The sequence below is a fragment of the Pseudophryne corroboree genome, chromosome 1 (genome assembly GCF_028390025.1).
Source record: "Pseudophryne corroboree isolate aPseCor3 chromosome 1, aPseCor3.hap2, whole genome shotgun sequence".
NCBI classification, from domain to species: Eukaryota; Metazoa; Chordata; class Amphibia; order Anura; family Myobatrachidae; genus Pseudophryne; species Pseudophryne corroboree.
The window spans coordinates 368,295,958-368,314,489 of record NC_086444.1 but is presented as its reverse complement, the minus strand read 5'-3'; the positions used below and the strand labels follow the sequence as shown (position 1 = coordinate 368,314,489).

Genomic DNA, 18,532 nt, shown 5'->3' with positions numbered 1-18,532 from the left:
AGTACCCCTTATGCATGTTACACCACACAATAGTAATGCACCTTATATACATAATGCCACACAGTACTAGTGCCCTTTAGAGAGGAGAGAAACATAGAAACATAGAATTTGACGGCAGATAAGAACCACTTGGCCCATCTAGTCTGCCCCTTTTTTTTTTTTTTTTTTACTATATTTTTATCTCAAACCTTATTTGATCCTTATTTCTTTGTAAGGATATGCTTATGTCTATCCCATGCATGTTTAAATTGCTCTACCATCTTAGCCTCTACCACCTCTGATGGGAGGCTAGTCCACTTGTCCACTACCGTTTCTGTGAAGTAATTTTTCCTCAAATTTCCCCTGACCCTCCCCACCCACCAGTCTCAGTGCATGTCCTCGTGTCCTATTGCTTCTCTTCAAGTGGAGAATGTTTCCCTCCTGGACTTTGTTAAAACCCTTGATATATTTTAAAGTTTCTATCATGTCCCCCCTTTCCCTTCTCTGCTCCAAACTGTACATATTGAGATTTTTTAGTCTTTCTGGGTATGTTTCGTGATGTAGGCCGTGCACCATTTTAGTTGCCCTTTTTTGTACAATCTCTAATGTATTAATATCCTTTTGAAGATATGGCCTCCAGAATTGAACACAATATTCTACATGAGGCTGTACCAATTACCTATACAGTGGCATTATTACGTCTTTCTGCTGCTGATTCCTCTCCCAATGCAGCCAAGCATCTGACTAGCCTTCCTCTTTGCTTTGTTACATTGCTTACCTGCCTTTAAGTCACCTGAAATAGTGACTCCTCGATCTCTTTCCTCCTCAGTAGTTTCCAGTATAGTGCCATTAATACTATATTTAGCCTTTGGATTTTTGAGACCCAAGTGCATGATTTTGCATTTTTCTCTGACGTCCTAGTGGATGCTGGGGACTCCGTCAGGACCATGGGGAATAGCAGCTCCGCAGGAGACAGGGCACAAAAGTAAAAGCTTTAGGATCAGGTGGTGTGCACTGGCTCCTCCCCCTATGACCCTCCTCCAAGCCTCAGTTAGATTTTTGTGCCCGGCCGAGAAGGGTGCAATCTAGGTGGCTCTCCTAAAGAGCTGCTTAGAGTAAAAGTTTTGTTAGGTTTTTTATTTTCAGTGAGTCCTGCTGGCAACAGGCTCACTGCATCGAGGGACTTAGGGGAGAGAAGTGAACTCACCTGCGTGCAGGATGGATTGGCTTCTTAGGCTACTGGACACCATTAGCTCCAGAGGGAGTCGGAACACAGGTCTCACCCTGGGGTTCGTCCCGGAGCCGCGCCGCCGACCCCCTTGCAGATGCCGAAAAGTGAAGAGGTCCAGAAACCGGCGGCAGAAGACTTTTCAGTCTTCATAAGGTAGCGCACAGCACTGCAGCTGTGCGCCATTGTTGTCAGCACACTTCATAGCAGCGGTCACTGAGGGTGCAGGGCGCTGGGGGGGGCGCCCTGGGCAGCAATGATAGTACCTTATTCTGGCTAAAAATACATCACATATAGCCCCTGGGGGCTATAGGGATGTATTTAACCCCTGCCAGGTCTCAGAAAAACGGGAGAAGAAGCCCGCCGAAAAGGGGGCGGGGCCTATTCTCCTCAGCACACAGCGCCATTTTCCCTCACAGAAATGCTGGTGGGAAGGCTCCCAGGCTCTCCCCTGCACTGCACTACAGAAACAGGGTTAAAACAGAGAGGGGGGGCACTTATTTGGCGATATGACTATATATATTAAAATGCTATAAGGGAAAAAACACTTATATAAAGGTTGTCCCTGTATAATTATAGCGTTTTTGGTGTGTGCTGGCAAACTCTCCCTCTGTCTCCCCAAAGGGCTAGTGGGGTCCTGTCCTCTATCAGAGCATTCCCTGTGTGTGTGATGTGTGTCGGTACGTGTGTGTCGACATGTATGAGGACGATGTTGGTGAGGAGGCGGAGCAATTGCCTGTAATGGTGATGTCACTCTCTAGGGAGTCGACACCGGAATGGATGGCTTATTTAAGGAATTACGTGATAATGTCAACACGCTGCAAGGTCGGTTGACGACATGAGACGGCCGGCAAACCAATTAGTACCTGTCCAGGCGTCTCAAACACCGTCAGGGGCGTTAAAACGTCCTTTTACCTCAGTCGGTCGACACGGACACTGACTCCAGTGTCGACGGTGAAGAAACAAACGTATTTTCCTTTAAGGCCACGCGTTACTTGTTAAGGGCAATGAAGGAGGTGTTACATATTTCTGATACTACAAGTACCACAAAAAAGGGTATTATGTGGAGTGTGAAAAAACTACCTGTAGTTTTTCCTGAATCAGATAAATTAAATGAAGTGTGTGATGATGCGTGGGTTTCCCCCGATAGAAAATTATTGGCGGTATACCATTTCCCGCCAGAAGTTAGGGCGCGTTGGGAAACACCCCTTAGGGTGGATAAGGCGCTCACACGCTTATCAAAACAAGTGGCGGTACCGTCTCCAGATAGGGCCGCCCTCAAGGAGCCAGCTGATAGGAGGCTGGAAAATATCCTAAAAAGTATATACACACATACTGGTGTTATACTGCGACCAGCGATCGCCTCAGCCTGGATGTGCAGCGCTGGGGTGGCTTGGTCGGATTCCCTGACTGAAAATATTGATACCCTTGACAGGGACAGTATTTTATTGACTATAGAGCATTTAAGGGATGCATTTCTATATATGCGAGATGCACAGAGGGATATTTGCACTCTGGCATCAAGAGTAAGTGCGATGTCCATATCTGCCAGAAGTTGTTTATGGACACGACAGTGGTCAGGTGATGCAGATTCCAAACGGCACATGGAAGTATTGCCGTATAAAGGAGAAAAAGACAACGTCTTTTCAGCCTCAGTCCTTTCGTCCCCATAAGGGCAAGCGGGCAAAAGGCCAGTCATATCTGCCATGGGATAGAGGAAAGGGAAGAAGACTGCAGCAGGCAGCCCATTCCCACAAACAGAAGCCCTCCACCGCTTCTGCCAAGTCCTCAGCATGACGCTGGGGCCGTACAAGCGGACTCAGGTGCGGTGGGGGGGGTCGTCTCAAGAGTTTCAGCACGCAGTGGGCTCACTCGCAAGTGGACCCCTGGATCCTGCAAGTAGTATCCCAGGGGTACAGATTGGAAATTCGAGACGTCTCCCCCTCGCAGGTTCCTGAAGTCTGCTTTACCAACGTCTCCCTCCGACAGGGAGGCAGTAGTGGAAACAATTCACAAGCTGTATTCCCAGCAGGTGATAATCAAAGTACCCCTCCTACAACAAGGAAAGGGGTATTATTCCACACTATATTGTGGTACTGAAGCCAGACGGCTCGGTGAGACCTATTCTAAATCTGAAATAGTTGAACACTTACATACAAAGGTTCAAATCAAGATGGAGCAGTGATAGCGAACCAGGAAGAAGGGGACTATATGGTGTCCCGGGACATCAGGGATGCTTACCTCCATGTCCCAATTTGCCCTTCTCACCAAGGGTACCTCAGGTTCGTGGTACAGAACTGTCACTATCAGTTTCAGACGCTGCCGGTTGGATTGTCCACGGCACCCCGGGTCCTTACCAAGGTAATGGCCGAAATGATGATTCTTCTTCAAAGAAAATGGACGATCTCCTGATAGGGGCAAGGTCCAGAGAACAGTTGGAGGTCGGAGTAGCACTATCTCAAGTAGTTCTACGACAGCACGGGTGGATTCTAAATATTCCAAAACCGCAGCTGTTTCCAACGACACGTCTGCTGTTCCTAGGGATGATTCTGGACACAGTCCAGAAAAAGGTGTTTCTCCCGGAGAAGAAAGCCAGGGAGTTATCCGAGCTAGTCAGGAACCTCCTAAAACCAGGAAAAGTGTCAGTGCATCATTGCACAAGGGTCCTGGGAAAAATGGTGGCTTCTTACGAAGCGATTCCATTCGGTAGATTTCACGCAAGAACTTTTCAGTGGGATCTGCTGGAAAAATGGTCCGGATCGCATCTTCAGATGCATCAGCGGATAACCCTGTCTCCAAGGACAAGGGTGTTTCTTCTGCGGTGGCTGCAGAGTGCTCATCTACTAAAGGGCCGCAGACTCGGCATTCAGGACTGGGTCCTGGTGACCACGGATGCCAGCCTGAGAGGCTGGGGAGCAGTCACACAGGGAAAAAATTTCCAGGGAGTGTGATCAAGTCTGGAGACTTCTCTCCACATAAATATACTGGAGCTAAGGGCAATTTACAATGTTCTAAGCTTAGCAAGACCTCTGCTTCAAGGTCAGCCGGTATTGATCCAGTGGGACAACATCACGGCAGTCGCCCACGTAAACAGACAGGGCGGCACAAGAAGCAGGAGGGCAATGGCAGAAACTGCAAGGATTCTTCGCTGGGCGAAAAATCATGTGATAGCACTGTCAGCAGTGTTCATTCCGGGAGTGGACAACTGGGAAGCAGACTTCCTCAGCAGGCACGACCTCCACCCGGGAGAGTGGGGACTTCATCGGGAAGTATTCCACATGATTGTGAACCGTTGGGAAAGACCAAAGGTGGACATGATGGCGTCCCGCCTGAACAAAAAACTGGACAGGTATTGCGCCAGGTCAAGAGACCCTCAAGCAATATCTGTGGACGTTCTGGTAACACCGTGGGTGTACCAGTCGGTGTATGTGTTCCCTCCTCTGCTTCTCATAACCAAGGTACTGAGAATTATAAGACGTAGAGGAGTAAGAACTATACTCGTGGCTCCGGATTGGCCAAGAAGGACGTGGCACCCGGAACTTCAAGAAATGCTCACAGAGGACTCATGGCCTCTGCCGCTAAGAAGGGACTTGCTTCAGCAAGTACCAGGTCTGTTCCAAGACTTACCGCGGCTGCGTTTGACGGCATGGCGGTTGAACGCCAGATCCTAAGGGAAAAAGGCATTCCGGAAGAGGTCATTCCTACCCTGGTCAAAGCCAGGAAGGAGGTGACCACATGTGGCGAAAATATGTTGCGTGGTGTGAGGCCAGGAAGGCCCCACGAAGAAATTTCAACTCGGTCGATTCCTGCATTTCCTGCAAACAGGAGTGTCTATGGGCCTCAAATTGGGGTCCATTAAGGTTCAAATTTCGGCCCTGTAAATTTTCTTCCAGAAAGAATTGGCTTCAGTTCCTGAAGTCCAGAAGTTTGTCAAGGGAGTATTGCATATACAACCCCCTTTTTGTGCCTCCAGTGGCACTGTGGGATCTCAACGTAGTTCTGGGATTCCTCAAATCACATTTTAAACCGCTCAAATCTGTGGATTTGAAATATCTCACATGGAAAGTGACCATGCTGTTGGCCCTGGCCTCGGCCAGGCGAGTGTCAGAATTGGCGGCTTTGTCTCACAAAAGCCATATCTGATTGTCCATTCGGACAGGGCAGAACTGCGGACTCGTCCCCAGTTTCTTCCTAAGGTGGTGTCAGCGTTTCACCTGAACCAGCTTATTGTGGTACCTGCGGCTACTAGGGACTTGGAGGACTCCAAGTTGCTAGATGTTGCCAGGGCCCTGAAAATATAGGTTTCCAGGACGGCTGGAGTCAGGAAAACTGACTCGCTGTTATCCTGTATGCACCCAACAAACTGGGTGCTCTTGCTTCTAAGCAGACGATTGCTCGTTGGATTTGTAGCACATTTCAACTTGCACATTCTGTGGCAGGCCTGCCACAGCCTAAATCTGTCAAGGCCCATTCCACAAGGAAGGTGGGCTCATCCTGGGCGGCTGCCCGAGGGGTCTCGGCATTACAACTCTGCCGAGCAGCTACGTGGTCGGGGGAGAACACGTTTGTAAAATTCTACAAATTTGATACCCTGGCTAAAGAGGACCTGGAGTTCTCTCATTCGGTGCTGCAGAGTCATCCGCACTCTCCCGCCCGTTTGGGAGCTTTGGTATAATCCCCATGGTCCTGACGGAGTCCCCAGCATCCACTAGGACGTCAGAGAAAATAAGATTTTACTTACCGATAAATCTATTTCTCGTAGTCCGTAGTGGATGCTGGGCGCCCATCCCAAGTGCGGATTGTCTGCAATACTTGTACATAGTTATTGTTACAAAAATCGGGTTATTATTGTTGTGAGCCATCTTTTCAGAGGCTCCGCTGTTATCATGCTGTTAACTGGGTTCAGATCACAGGTTGTACAGTGTGATTGGTGTGGCTGGTAGGAGTCTTACCCGGGATTCAAAATCGTTTCTTATTGTGTACGCTCGTCCGGGCACAGTATCCTAACTGAGGCTTGGAGGAGGGTCATAGGGGGAGGAGCCAGTGCACACCACCTGATCCTAAAGCTTTTACTTTTGTGCCCTGTCTCCTGCGGAGCCGCTATTCCCCATGGTCCTGACGGAGTCCCCAGCATCCACTACGGACTACGAGAAATAGATTTATCGGTAAGTAAAATCTTATTTTTTACATTAAACTGTAATTGCCACACTCTTCACCATTCCTCTAGTCTACCTAGATCCTCAACCATCTGTTTTACCACACCAGGTCTGTCTACCCTGTTGCATACTTTTGTGTCATCTGCAAAAAGGCATACGTTCCCTTTAATGCCACTTGCAATGTCACCAATAAAGATATTCAAAAACACTGGTCCAAGTACAGTTCCTTGGGGTACTCCACTGGTAACATTTCCCTCCTGTGAATGCACTCCATTTACCACAACTCTGTTTTCTATCTTGCAACCAATATCTTATCCATTCAATAATCCTAGTATCCAATCCCAAACTTCCATGTTTATTTAGCAGTCTGCGATGTGGAACAGTGTCAAAAGCCTTACTAAGGTCTAGATAAGCCATATCCACGGCTCCACCTTTATCCATCACTTTAGTCACACAGTCAAACAAGTCAATAAGATTTTATTGACATGATCTCCCCCCCCCCCCCCCCCACACCTCCCCAGTGAACCCATGCTGAATTGGGATCCTGTACATTGCTGGATTTGAGATAATCTACTGCTCTTTCTTTTAAGAGTGTTTCCATCAATTTCCCTACTACTGATGTAAGACTCACTGGTCTGTAGTTGTTTGCCTTTTCCTTGCTTCCACTTTTGTGCAGTGGGACTACGTTAGCTCTTTTCCAGTCCTCTGGAATTACTCCTATAGCTAATGACTGTTTGAATAATTCAGTCAATGGTGCTACCAGCACCTCTTTAAGTTCTCTTAATATCCCTGGATGTATCCCATCTGGCCCCATAGATTTGTCCACTTTCAGCTTTGAGAGTTCTGTTAGGACCTTCTCCTCTGTAAATGTACTTGTTTCATTGTCCTGAATATCCCTGCAACTTAACTGTGGCCCCTTTCCCTCTCTTTCAGTAGTGAATACTGAGCAAAAATAATTATTAAGATGATCTGCTATTACATTGTCTCCCTCAACAAGACTCCCAGTCTCTGTCCTTAGTTTTATTATTCCGCCTTTTGGGAGAGAGAGGAAAGAGGGGGAGAGAGAGGGGGAGGGAGAGAAAGAGAGAGGCGACAGAGGGAAAGATGATGAAATGGGAGAGAGGGTTCGGAAGGGAGAGAGGATAGAGAGTGGGGATAGGAGAGAGAGAGGAGCGGGAAAGAGAGGTGGGAGAGAGAGAAGGTAGAGAGGAGAGAGAAGGGTGAGGGGGTGGGATGAGGGAGAGAGAGAGAGACCAGGCTTGGAATGGCAATTTATCTAAAAATATACTTACCACACACTGTGTCATTGATGTAGATGCAGGGTGCCACCAGTCAAGATCTGGGAGCGGATTCCCACACAGAGCAACCCGCTGCCCCTACATGGTCATGTGCTTTGTTCAGCACTTGATATATTCAGACTGTAGCAGACTTTATAATCAATCTAAAATCTCCACGGCAAAGCACTGGTTGTCAAGCAGTGCTTTGCTGTGAGGATTTTAGATAGATTGTAAAGTCTGCCACAGTCTGGATGAATAGATTACAGAGCTTGTAGAAGGACAGAGTGCTTGCAGGCACTCTGTGCTACGGGAGGCGATAACAGCAGGAAGGAAGGAGAAGTAGCGGGCCTAGGGAACCAGACATAGGTCTCGGCACCCCCTCAAATCCATCACCCGGACCATGTACCTCCTTAGCCCCCCTAGCTGCAGCCCTGGCGTGATGTATGAAGGGGTAGCTGCAGCAGATATTGTCGATAACTGCTGCAGTCCTCCTTTGTGTTCTCAAAAGCAGCCCCTCTTGTGAATTGTACCAAGCTCCAGAAAGCTACACAGGCCTGGACACCTAACGCCATCTTTAGATGTTGTTAGCCATTGTAGAGTATGAGCTACATTAAGCAAATTGTTTCAGGAGAGTGATCTGATCTTTACTAAATTCAAGCGAAAAAAAGATTCCTTATTGCTCCAATTAGAAATTTTTGGGGGCACACTAAGTTTAATCATAAATATGCCCCGTACAGCCGGGAGGCTCCTGAAAATCGGACGGCCTCCGATCATCATGGCCCACGAGTCATCATGGCCCCTTCCTCCACTTCACAATGCCAGTAATCCCGCCATTGTGTGTGCAAGTGGGCAAGTGTGTTTTCTAGGAGAAACCAAAACTTTATTTAATGGAGGGCAGAGAGGTGGAAAAGCCTCCAGAAGGTCACTGTGCAAACTGTACTGTAACCTCACATCAGTGCCCAAACCCCTGCTATTTTACATCTATTTCTTTCTTCTGCCACTTCCATTAACGTACACACTCAGTTTTTCTCCTTAATTAAGCATTTAATAAAGTGGCCTTTTGAGACCGCCTTCATTACATATAGAACTTTTGCTTGTTTGAATCTATTATTTTATATTTTACAGAGCAAAGCCCACCTAATAATGCGTTTCTCAAAGTACAAACTACCGGAAAAAAAAGTTGTCCCATTAAAAGTACAGAATTGTCTCCCTCTCTGTCATCTCTGAGCAGGTTCAGAATTAACATCCTATTGTTCCTCTTTGTCTCTTTTTAATTATCTTGCTTTTCAATACTATGAGCACCGAGGCGTAAATAGGGGTGTATGCCAATTCTGTAGCCAAGTTCTCACTGCGCAGCAAGGCTTCCACAATTGTCTATGCATTCTGCACCACAAAAATGTATCTATTTTAGTTTACTTGCAAATCAATTGCGATCCGCTTAACTAGTAGAACAATAGCTGTTTCCAGGACTCTGGGCCTAATTCAGAGTTGATCTCAGCAGCAAATTTGTTAGCAGTTGGGCAAAACCATGTGCACTGCAGGGGGGGGGGGGGGGGGGGCAGATATAACATGTGCAGAGACAGTTAGATTTGGGTGGGGTGTGTTCAAACTGAAATCTAATTTGCAGTGTAAAAATAAAGCAGCCAGTATTTACCCTGCACAGGAACAATATAACCCACCCAAATCTAACTCTCCCTGCACATGTTATATCTGCCCCACCTGCAGTGCACATGGTTTTGCCCAACTGCTAACAAATTTGCTGCTGCAATCAACTCTGAATTACCCCTCTATCCAACACATCCTTATCAAGGAATACATTTTCTTTTCTTAAACACAGTAGCTCATCATAGTGTAATGTTTTGTGTTCACATGCCATGGCTGTATTTTATCTGTTCCATTATTGGGAGCATACAGGAAGGTCATTCTGACAGTGCAAGAATATGTCACTTACCTGCCTATGTCTGAGCAGGTCTCAGAGTCAGCAGCCACAGCTCCATGTAAGAACCCATGATCACATCCTAGCTTCTCCTGTCCCTGTCCCAGTACAAGTACCAAGGAGATGATGATTCCAGCAGCTACAAGAAGCAAGAAAATGAGAAAAAAACACAACCGCCGGGATATTGCCATTGTGCGAGGATCTCTTGATCTTCAGGTTTCTTAAATTTGGATTAGCTGAATTCTCTCACAGCTGATAATTCTTCACTGCTTTTCCTAATGTTAACTTACTCTTACAAACATTCTGAATTGCTTGACTACGTTCTTTCACTTTCCCTGTGCGAGTCACATTCACTAACTCAGTGTGATTCTGCACCAAACAACATCATGACTTGACTAGTCTGTTACAATTGCCTCCTCCCTTCCCCTATAAATCCCCTCCCTGCAAACAACTCCCACTACAGTATGTGTGGTTCAAAGAATGCCAAGCTGATAAATGAACATGACATGAGGTAATCTAAGAGAATGCAAGTTAGCACTTTTCGTCTACATTAAATCTTCAGAAAAAGTTATGCAATAAAACAAATTTAACTTAATGGCTCCATTCCCACTTGTATGTGTAATGCAGCATGGCACAGAAATACTGTGGCATGCTGCAGATTGTACTAGACACTATGGGGGAAATTCAGGCTTAGCAAGGTAAAAAACGCACTTACCTCATGCCCAATTTTTGGTTACTGCAGCGGGTATGCGCGCTTCTGATACCAATTTTTTTTTTCTCTAACGTCCTAAGTGGATGCTGGGGACTCCGTAAGGACCATGGGGAATAGCGGCTCCGCAGGAGACTGGGCACAAAAGAAAAGCTTTAGAACTACCTGGTGTGCACTGGCTCCTCCCCCTATGACCCTCCTCCAAGCCTCAGTTAAGATTTTGTGCCCGAACGAGAAGGGTGCACACTAGGTGGCTCTCCTGAGCTGCTTATACCCCTTTTCCACTAGCTGTTTTTACCCGTGTTTTTGCACGGGGGCGCGCATCGACACGGATTTTTAGTAGGTGGAAACGGGTCAACACGGGTTGAGTGACCCGGGAATCCAACCCGGCTATTTACCTGGGTAGAACACGGTAATGACACAGATAGCGGTGCAGTGGAAACGGTCATTACACGTGTTTTCAGACCCGAGTAACGCTCTGAGACGCTGATTGGTGCTTCTGGGGCACTGGAAGATGATGTCATCCCTTGGAGACACGCTGGGCACATGCAGGCATTGAGGCAGCAAACAAAACACTCTGAAGTCGCGCTGGGTACATACAGATATTTTTATTGCAGCAGCTTCCAAACAAACAGACAATATACAGCAGCAGAAGCTCCAGCACAGCAACATGGCTAGCCATATCTGGTCAGACACAGAGATCAAAGAGCTGCTTAATATTCGGGGAGAGGAAGAAATAAGAAGGCAGGTGACTGGAACAGTTAAGGATGCTATCGTCTACAAGAACATATCCCTTATGCTGGCAGAAAGGGGCATCCAAAAAACCCAGCAACAAGTCGTTAACAAATTGAAGGCACTACGCAGACAATTCACCAAAGTACACGACCATAACCGCAAGAAAAGTGGTGCTGGGCGTATGGAATGGCCATATTATGACCTATGCTATAGTGTCTTCGGCAAAACTGCGATAACAAATCCCATAGCACTATCGTCATCCAGCTCTGCCAGTCGCCAGATGTCAGTCGACGAGGACTGTGAGGAAACACAGCACAGCCTTCCCAGCTCACAATGCAGCCCATCATCCCCGCTGCTTATATCGGACAGCAGTTTTGAAGACTCGACCGTCAATGATGATTCCATCAGTGCCACTATTGAGGACGTACCACAGTCTCAGGCGGAGACGTCGCAACCCCCCAAGACCACGACTTTGCGCTCAAATAGTAAGTATTACCATTACAAATACAGTTGCAGCAGTCCCTATATGTAAAGGCATGGTAATGTTGCAGAGTATAGCTAGTGTGCAGGTGGGAGAAGGCCACAAACACGTATATGCTACCACTGCTATTTTTTAATAGAATCATGGTAATGTTGCAGAGTATAGCTAGTGTGCAGGTGGGAGAAGGCCACAAACACGTATATGCTACCACTGCTATTTTTATATTGTTGCTTACATTCTGTTTCATCTCCTTCACAGTCTACAACGTTCCACAGCGGAAAAAGAAACTGAATAAAACAGAACAAACGGTCAAAGCAATGAAGTCCATTATCGTGGATCACCTGCGTGAGGCAGATAGTGAGCTCAATGCCCAGGAAGATGCACGGCTTGAGAGATTCCTTGCGTCAGAAAAAGAAATGCATCAAACTTTTATGAGTCAGTTAATGACCATGCATGATAGGCAGATGACATTTTTTGAACGCACGTTTGCACGTACCATAGGGAATACCACACAAACACAACAGCAAGACACAGCCTACCCACAGCACCCATATGGTCCATACAACTATGAGCCTCCCTCAAATCCCCCAACACAAATCCCGCAATCCTCAGAATTTCGGGTATATAGACAACTGCCTTAGAGCAGCGGGTTATAAAACAATGGCCCTCATTCCGAGTCGTTCGCTCGGTATTTTTCATCGCATCGCAGTGAAATTCCGCTTAGTGCGCATGCGCAATATTCGCACTGCGACTGCGCCAAGTATCTTTGCTATGAAGAAAGTATTTTTACTCACGGCTTTTTCATCGCTCCGGCGATCGTAATGTGATTGACAGGAAATGGGTGTTACTGGGCGGAAACACGGCGTTTTATGGGCGTGTGGCTGAAAACGCTACCGTTTCCGGAAAAAACGCAGGAGTGGCCGGAGAAACGGGGGAGTGGTTGGGCGAACGCTGGGTGTGTTTGTGACGTCAAACCAGGAACGACAAGCACTGAACTGATCGCACAGGCAGAGTAAGTGTGGAGCTACTCTAAAACTGCTAAGTAGTTTGTGATCGCAATATTGCGAATACATCGGTCGCAATTTTAAGATGCTAAGATACACTCCCAGTAGGCGGCGGCTTAGCGTGTGTAACTCTGCTAAATTCGCCTTGCGACCGATCAACTCGGAATGAGGGCCCATGTTTGTGTTTTAAGGTTATGTTTGCACTGTATCCTCAACCCTGATACCTACAAATGCAAACATTATTTTGATTTTACAGAGTGCCCTGTTGGCACTTTAAAGTTTTATAGTGTTACCTCAGAAAATGGGCAGTGGGATCCAGATATTTGGGCTACCTTTTTATATTGTTACCTCAGAAAATGTGCGGCAGTGCGATCCAAATATTGGGGGTGACCCGATATCTGCCAAACCAAACATTAGGGTTTTTTTTTTACAGAGTGCCCTGTTTGCACTTTACTCTTTTACCTCAGGGCAGGTGTCTTCACCATGTGGCCCTCTAGCTGTTGTGGAAACACATAGCAACACATGCTGGTACATGTTGTTCCACAACAGCTGGAGGGACACATGTTGAAGACCCCTTGCGTTATGTGGAATTTTACAGTGACATGTTTGCACTTAAATATTTGATAAAGCTAAATATTTATCTTATATAATACCCTTTATGAGGTCTAAGAACACTGTACGCTATCTACGTATGAAGTACCGTAAGGGTACGCACGTTGCGTAACAATCGCTTAGCCGTAGTCGAGACGCTCAAGCGTCACGTTCGCTCACGGCCAAGAGATCACAGGCAGGCACGCTATTGGCTGCTGACTAACGTAATGATTCGCTATAGCGTAGCGGACGCTCGGGACCACGAGGAGATCACCAGCGGCGCTGACGCTCACAATGTTAAACCTTTGTATCTAAACCATAAACAGTGTATTGTGCAATAAAACCTTAGTGTAATGATAGAGTGTAAATGCAACACAGTATAACCTTATTACCTTTAAAGCTGTTCTAGCGTCACCGACGCTCTGAGAATACTTAACACTATAAGAAATACACAGATACCTGGGCTTAGGGTCCAACGCCTAATATATATATATTATGAATGATATACTTGCAAAAGAATTAATACAAATACAAATCATACACTACAATATAACATAGACTACCTAACCAGATAACTACACAGGAAATACAATACAATTTACTATTTAAGGGAAAATAAGAGAGAAAGAGGAGAAGAGAGAGAGAGAAATTGGCCCACAATAACAAGAAGATCAATATAGTTGCGGAGAAAACTTACGCACAAAGGAAACGATCGCATGCGCCTCTGGACATCCAGCTCCCGATTTTCAGCAATGATAACCGTTGAAGAGTGAGAGCTGGATGCGATCGGCCTGTCTATTTATGCCCCACACACAATGCAATTCAATGGTCCCTATAATCTCATTGTTCATTGGACACAGGAATTCCTCCTCGCATTATAACAAAAGGTCATAGGTTGATTCATACAGGTGGGCTGTGACTATTTCCAACTGCTCAGGTGGGTGGGAAACTGGGTTTCCCGCCGCATGGATAAGTAAGTGCAAATACAGTAAATGTTCATAAACTTCTTATGTCCATAACTATTCGCACGAGCGTTTAATCTGCTTCAAACCAACACCGGAATATTGCTAATTAAATACTCTTCCGATGGGTACTAAACACCACTGTATTACTCCTGTCTGACCCTTCGTATCAAACAAAGGGGGATTTCTCTGTTCACGAACATTCTATATTAACCAAACTTTCAGAATCTATCAAAGGGACCATGATCTACAAAATACATTATATAGTGAAAATATGTAATGATTGAGTCGCACGCTACGATCACATAAACTCTACCGTAAATACGCATACCGTGCGCCTGCGGGTGCCCGCGACTGTGAGTTTGCGCACGTACGGGAGAGCGTATGCATGCGCAGCACGGACCTGTGTGAGGTGCAAAATATGGTAGTGTGCATAGAGATATTTTTTTGACTTTGACAGTCCACCCTTTGGCAGTCAACAATAACTGCCACCTTCTAAAACATTTCAAAAAAGAGAAAAATATATGTCAGGGGTTAATACATTTACATGGTTGGGTAGGGGAGGAGAGAGGAGAAGGTGTGAAGAGGGTATGACCTAGTGAGATAGCAGAAGCATGTGTGTATGAGTCCATGTTTGGGGGGTCATGTATCATCGTGCCGTACGTGTTTTAAATCAAGCTTCGAGGTATTGCGAAGTATACATTTCAAAATTCCTTCTTATCCCGTGGTACGGGTCTGTGGATGGGCTGTCAAACTTTACCGAGCTCGTTTCGGCTTTTGGTTGCAACAAAATGGGGGAGCACATTTTAGTTGATGATACATGAATGGGGGAGGTATGTGGTTGCTGATATCTGTGCCTGTATTCCCTATCGACTATGAGTGTCATTACCTGAGGGTTGTAGAAATGAAGAAAAGACATAATTACGGTAAATGCGGTGGTATTCTATGTCAGGTAAATGTACATTCGTCGATTGAGGTCTTGTTTGGTGTCTGTTGAATGCAGTCTTCTTTGTGCTTTTGCCCATAAGGTGCGAGCAAAAGCTGTCAATGTCCATAGATTTACAAAAGTGTTGGGCTAGCGTAATTTTAAAATTTCTAGGGAAACTGGGGATCCATGGCATAGTTCATCAAAAATCTGTGTATCAGGTTGTCAAAACTTCTTCTTTAATCCCTCTGTTGTCTGTATATCGGCTCATCAAATTCCTCGTCCAAGTGGGTCTTTTTTACCTTGGAGGAAACGGAAAAACAGGTGAAAGAAACGGACCGTAGAAATCGCATTTTCATCACATCATTGTTTCTACATTTGGGTCATAAATCAAGTCCATTGGAATTACAGTTTCCTCACTCCCTAAACTCATTACCCTAGTACGACGATTGCACCTCATTAAAGCCTGACCGCATCTAAATATCAAACCAATCGTTATGATAACACCTAAGATACATAGGAGAAACTTCCCAACATCCATTATGACTCCTTGAGCCCAGTCTCCTAAACCAGAGAACCAATTTCGCGGGTTCAACCATGACACCCAACCAGTCAGCTCATTACCTACAGCAGCAAGAGTGAGATTGTGTCTCCTGCGAAATTCCCACTTCAGTTGGAGAATATCGTCCATCTTTTGGTCTATGACCTCGACCGGGTCCTCGGTGCTATTCGTAATATATGTGCAACATTTCACGCCGTATTGTGTTGCCAGTGTGACACAATATCCGCCTGTCACTGCTGTGAGGTAATTAAGAACCATTCTATGCTGTACCAGTTCTGTTTTATAAGCTTGAAGTTCTCTTCCAGTATACCTAAACGTGTCATCATACATTTCAGTGATATTATCTAACAAATTGGCGAGCGCAGATATGTATTTATAATTCAACACTCCTCTAGCGGTGTGAGTGATATCTAACGCGATTAGAAACTGAATCCCGGTGGATTCATGGATCATGTCAGAGGCCGGATGCTCTGTTCTTTCTATCAGGTGCCGTTTAACTACGTGCTCGTAATGGGTGTGAGTATAAGGAGTTTGGGCAACACGGTGTATGTCTTTCATTTTGTCATGTGATACAGTCATTACTTCAGGCAGTACTTTTCCAATATAACACAATCCTTCAGAGTTTGGGGCAAGCCACTTATACGCCTTTCTCCCGCATATGAAATATGCATCATCGGGGAGAACATATGGGACGGAGTAGGACATAACCATATTACACACCTTCCATGTGAAATCTCCTAACCCTAATTCTTCCATCTGCTTAGTACACGTATCAGGTTGTACGATATGTGCACAGTATCCTGGTGATACCTCTCCAACTCTCGTAATCCTATTTCCTAAGGTATACCTATACCGGAAAGATTTTCCTCTACTGGCTATGTGGCGTATAAGCTCTGTATCTGTAGGCATTCTATCTGCTCTATGCGAAAAGGTCATGGTTTGATTACTCCATGACACTTCCCAATTTCCCGGCTTTCGGGGATTGGAGATGTTAAAGCATAATAGGGACCTATCCACATGGTATTGGTGGAGCTTCAAACTAGGAGGGCTGGATGATATTAAACCTCCTGTCCACCGGTCTCCCACCACTTAACTCAAGTACCTCCCCTAACGTTAAAGGAAATGGTACTAGCCCTGATTTGCTATGACCTTGAGGTACTTGAGAGCATACCCAACAATCTGTTTTATTTAACACACTACCCACTAAGGAGTGATAGTCACTCAATGGATGCCGGTCCATATGGATATTAAAACTGGATTGGCATTTCTTTATGCACCCATCCTCAATGACATTGTTACAGAGCCGACAGATACAGTTTTCTTCAGCTAACAATCCTTCACAATTCCTTCTATGGTCAATGCTATCGGATCGTTTTCTGATACTCGCCTTTGCTTGTTGATTATGTTGTTCTTGGAAAACTACGCCTCCATCTCTGTCATCAGAACCCATTCCAGAACCTCTCTCGACCTCCATGGTACTCTCGCCGGAACAGACTGCTCTGGTCAACGTCATGGTCAACAGGAAAATCCGGATCACAGTCTCTTGGGGCAAGTCCATCTTGTAGGAGGAAACGGAGAAGAATGAGAAGGGGGAAAAAATAATTGAGGGAGATGGGATGGGAAGTTGGAGAAAAACAATAAAAGGGAACAGGGGATCGACAACTGCTTTTGGTCTTGTGATTTTCAATGCTCAGGTGCCGCCTCAATCCTCCTGGAACAGACACTCCAGTGATACAACCTCTACCGTCTGTTCCTTATCACGGGGCCTCTCTGGATCAGCAACCTTTTTACAGTGGGACGAATGAACCCAAGTCTCTCTCTCAGCAACCTTCAATGCTGTAGTGCTAGTCAATAAGACCTGGTATGGTCCTTCCCATCTGTCAATAAGGCAACCTGAGCGTAGAAAATTCCGTATCATTACATAATCCCCAGGTTCAATGTCATGACAATTACTATCTGGTAAATCAGGAATCACTAACTTCAGATTATCATTTTGATTCCTTAACTGTTTACTCATGTTAATCAAGTATTTTACAGTCACTTCATTGTTACACTTCAAATCATCCTGAGGGTTAATCATAACATGCGGTTGTCGACCAAACAAGATTTCAAAGGGAGACAGATTAAGAGGGGACCTGGGAGTGGTTCTGATGCTGTACAGTACAATGGGTAAAGCTTCTGGCCATGTCACTCCTGTCTCTGCCATCACTTTACTCAGTTTATTTTTAATAGTGCTGTTCACTCTTTCCACTTTCGCACTCGCCTGTGGACGGTATGGAGTGTGCAGCTTGCTATCAATTCCCATCAATTTACACATTCCTTGAAAGACATCACCTGTAAAATGGGTACCCCTATCACTTTCGATAATTCTAGGGATACCATATCTACATACAAATTCCTGCACAATTTTCTTAGCAGTAAACATAGCGGTATTTGTGGCCGCTGGAAATGCTTCGACCCAATTTGAGAAAACATCTATACAAACAAGAACATATTTCAAATTTCGACAAGGGGGTAATTGAATAAAGTCAATCTGTATTACCTGGAAAGGGCCGCCGGCAGGTGGGATATGAGATGGTTCTGTAGGTATTGCCTTTCCGATGTTCTTTCTCAGACAGGTAAGGCATGACATTGCCCTTTTACTCGCATGAGATGAAAATCCTGGGGCACACCAATATGCTCTTACCAACTTGCACATCCCTTCCTTGCCCAGATGAGTCAGCCCGTGGGCTGCCTCAGCTAAACATGGAAGGTATGCTCTGGGGGCCACCGGTTTACCGTGTCCATCCGTCCAGAGTCCTGAGGACTCCTGACCATATCCTTTTGCCTTCCAGACTGCCTTTTCCTGTGTGGAACAAAAATTTTGCATCTCACACAACTTCTGTGTGTTGATGGTATTAAATACCATCAGTTGTGTGGTGTCTGTCTGTCTGGGGGTAGCAGCTGCTAATTTAGCAGCTTCGTCTGCTCGGCTGTTACCAAGTGAT

At 45.7% G+C, this 18,532-nt stretch overlaps 1 protein-coding gene across 1 annotated transcript in view; it reads right to left on the bottom strand.

Annotated features, from left to right (window-relative positions):
• Positions 1-18,532, bottom strand: part of GGT5 (gamma-glutamyltransferase 5) — a 231,551-nt gene that overhangs the window by 163,373 nt on the left and 49,646 nt on the right. Inside the window, exons 2-3 of the mRNA XM_063935507.1 lie at positions 9,867-9,945; positions 9,592-9,715 (exon numbers count right to left, since the gene is read on the bottom strand). Of these exons, the coding sequence (XP_063791577.1) occupies positions 9,592-9,715; positions 9,867-9,945 (203 nt within the window). The remainder of the gene's footprint in view (positions 1-9,591; positions 9,716-9,866; positions 9,946-18,532) is intronic.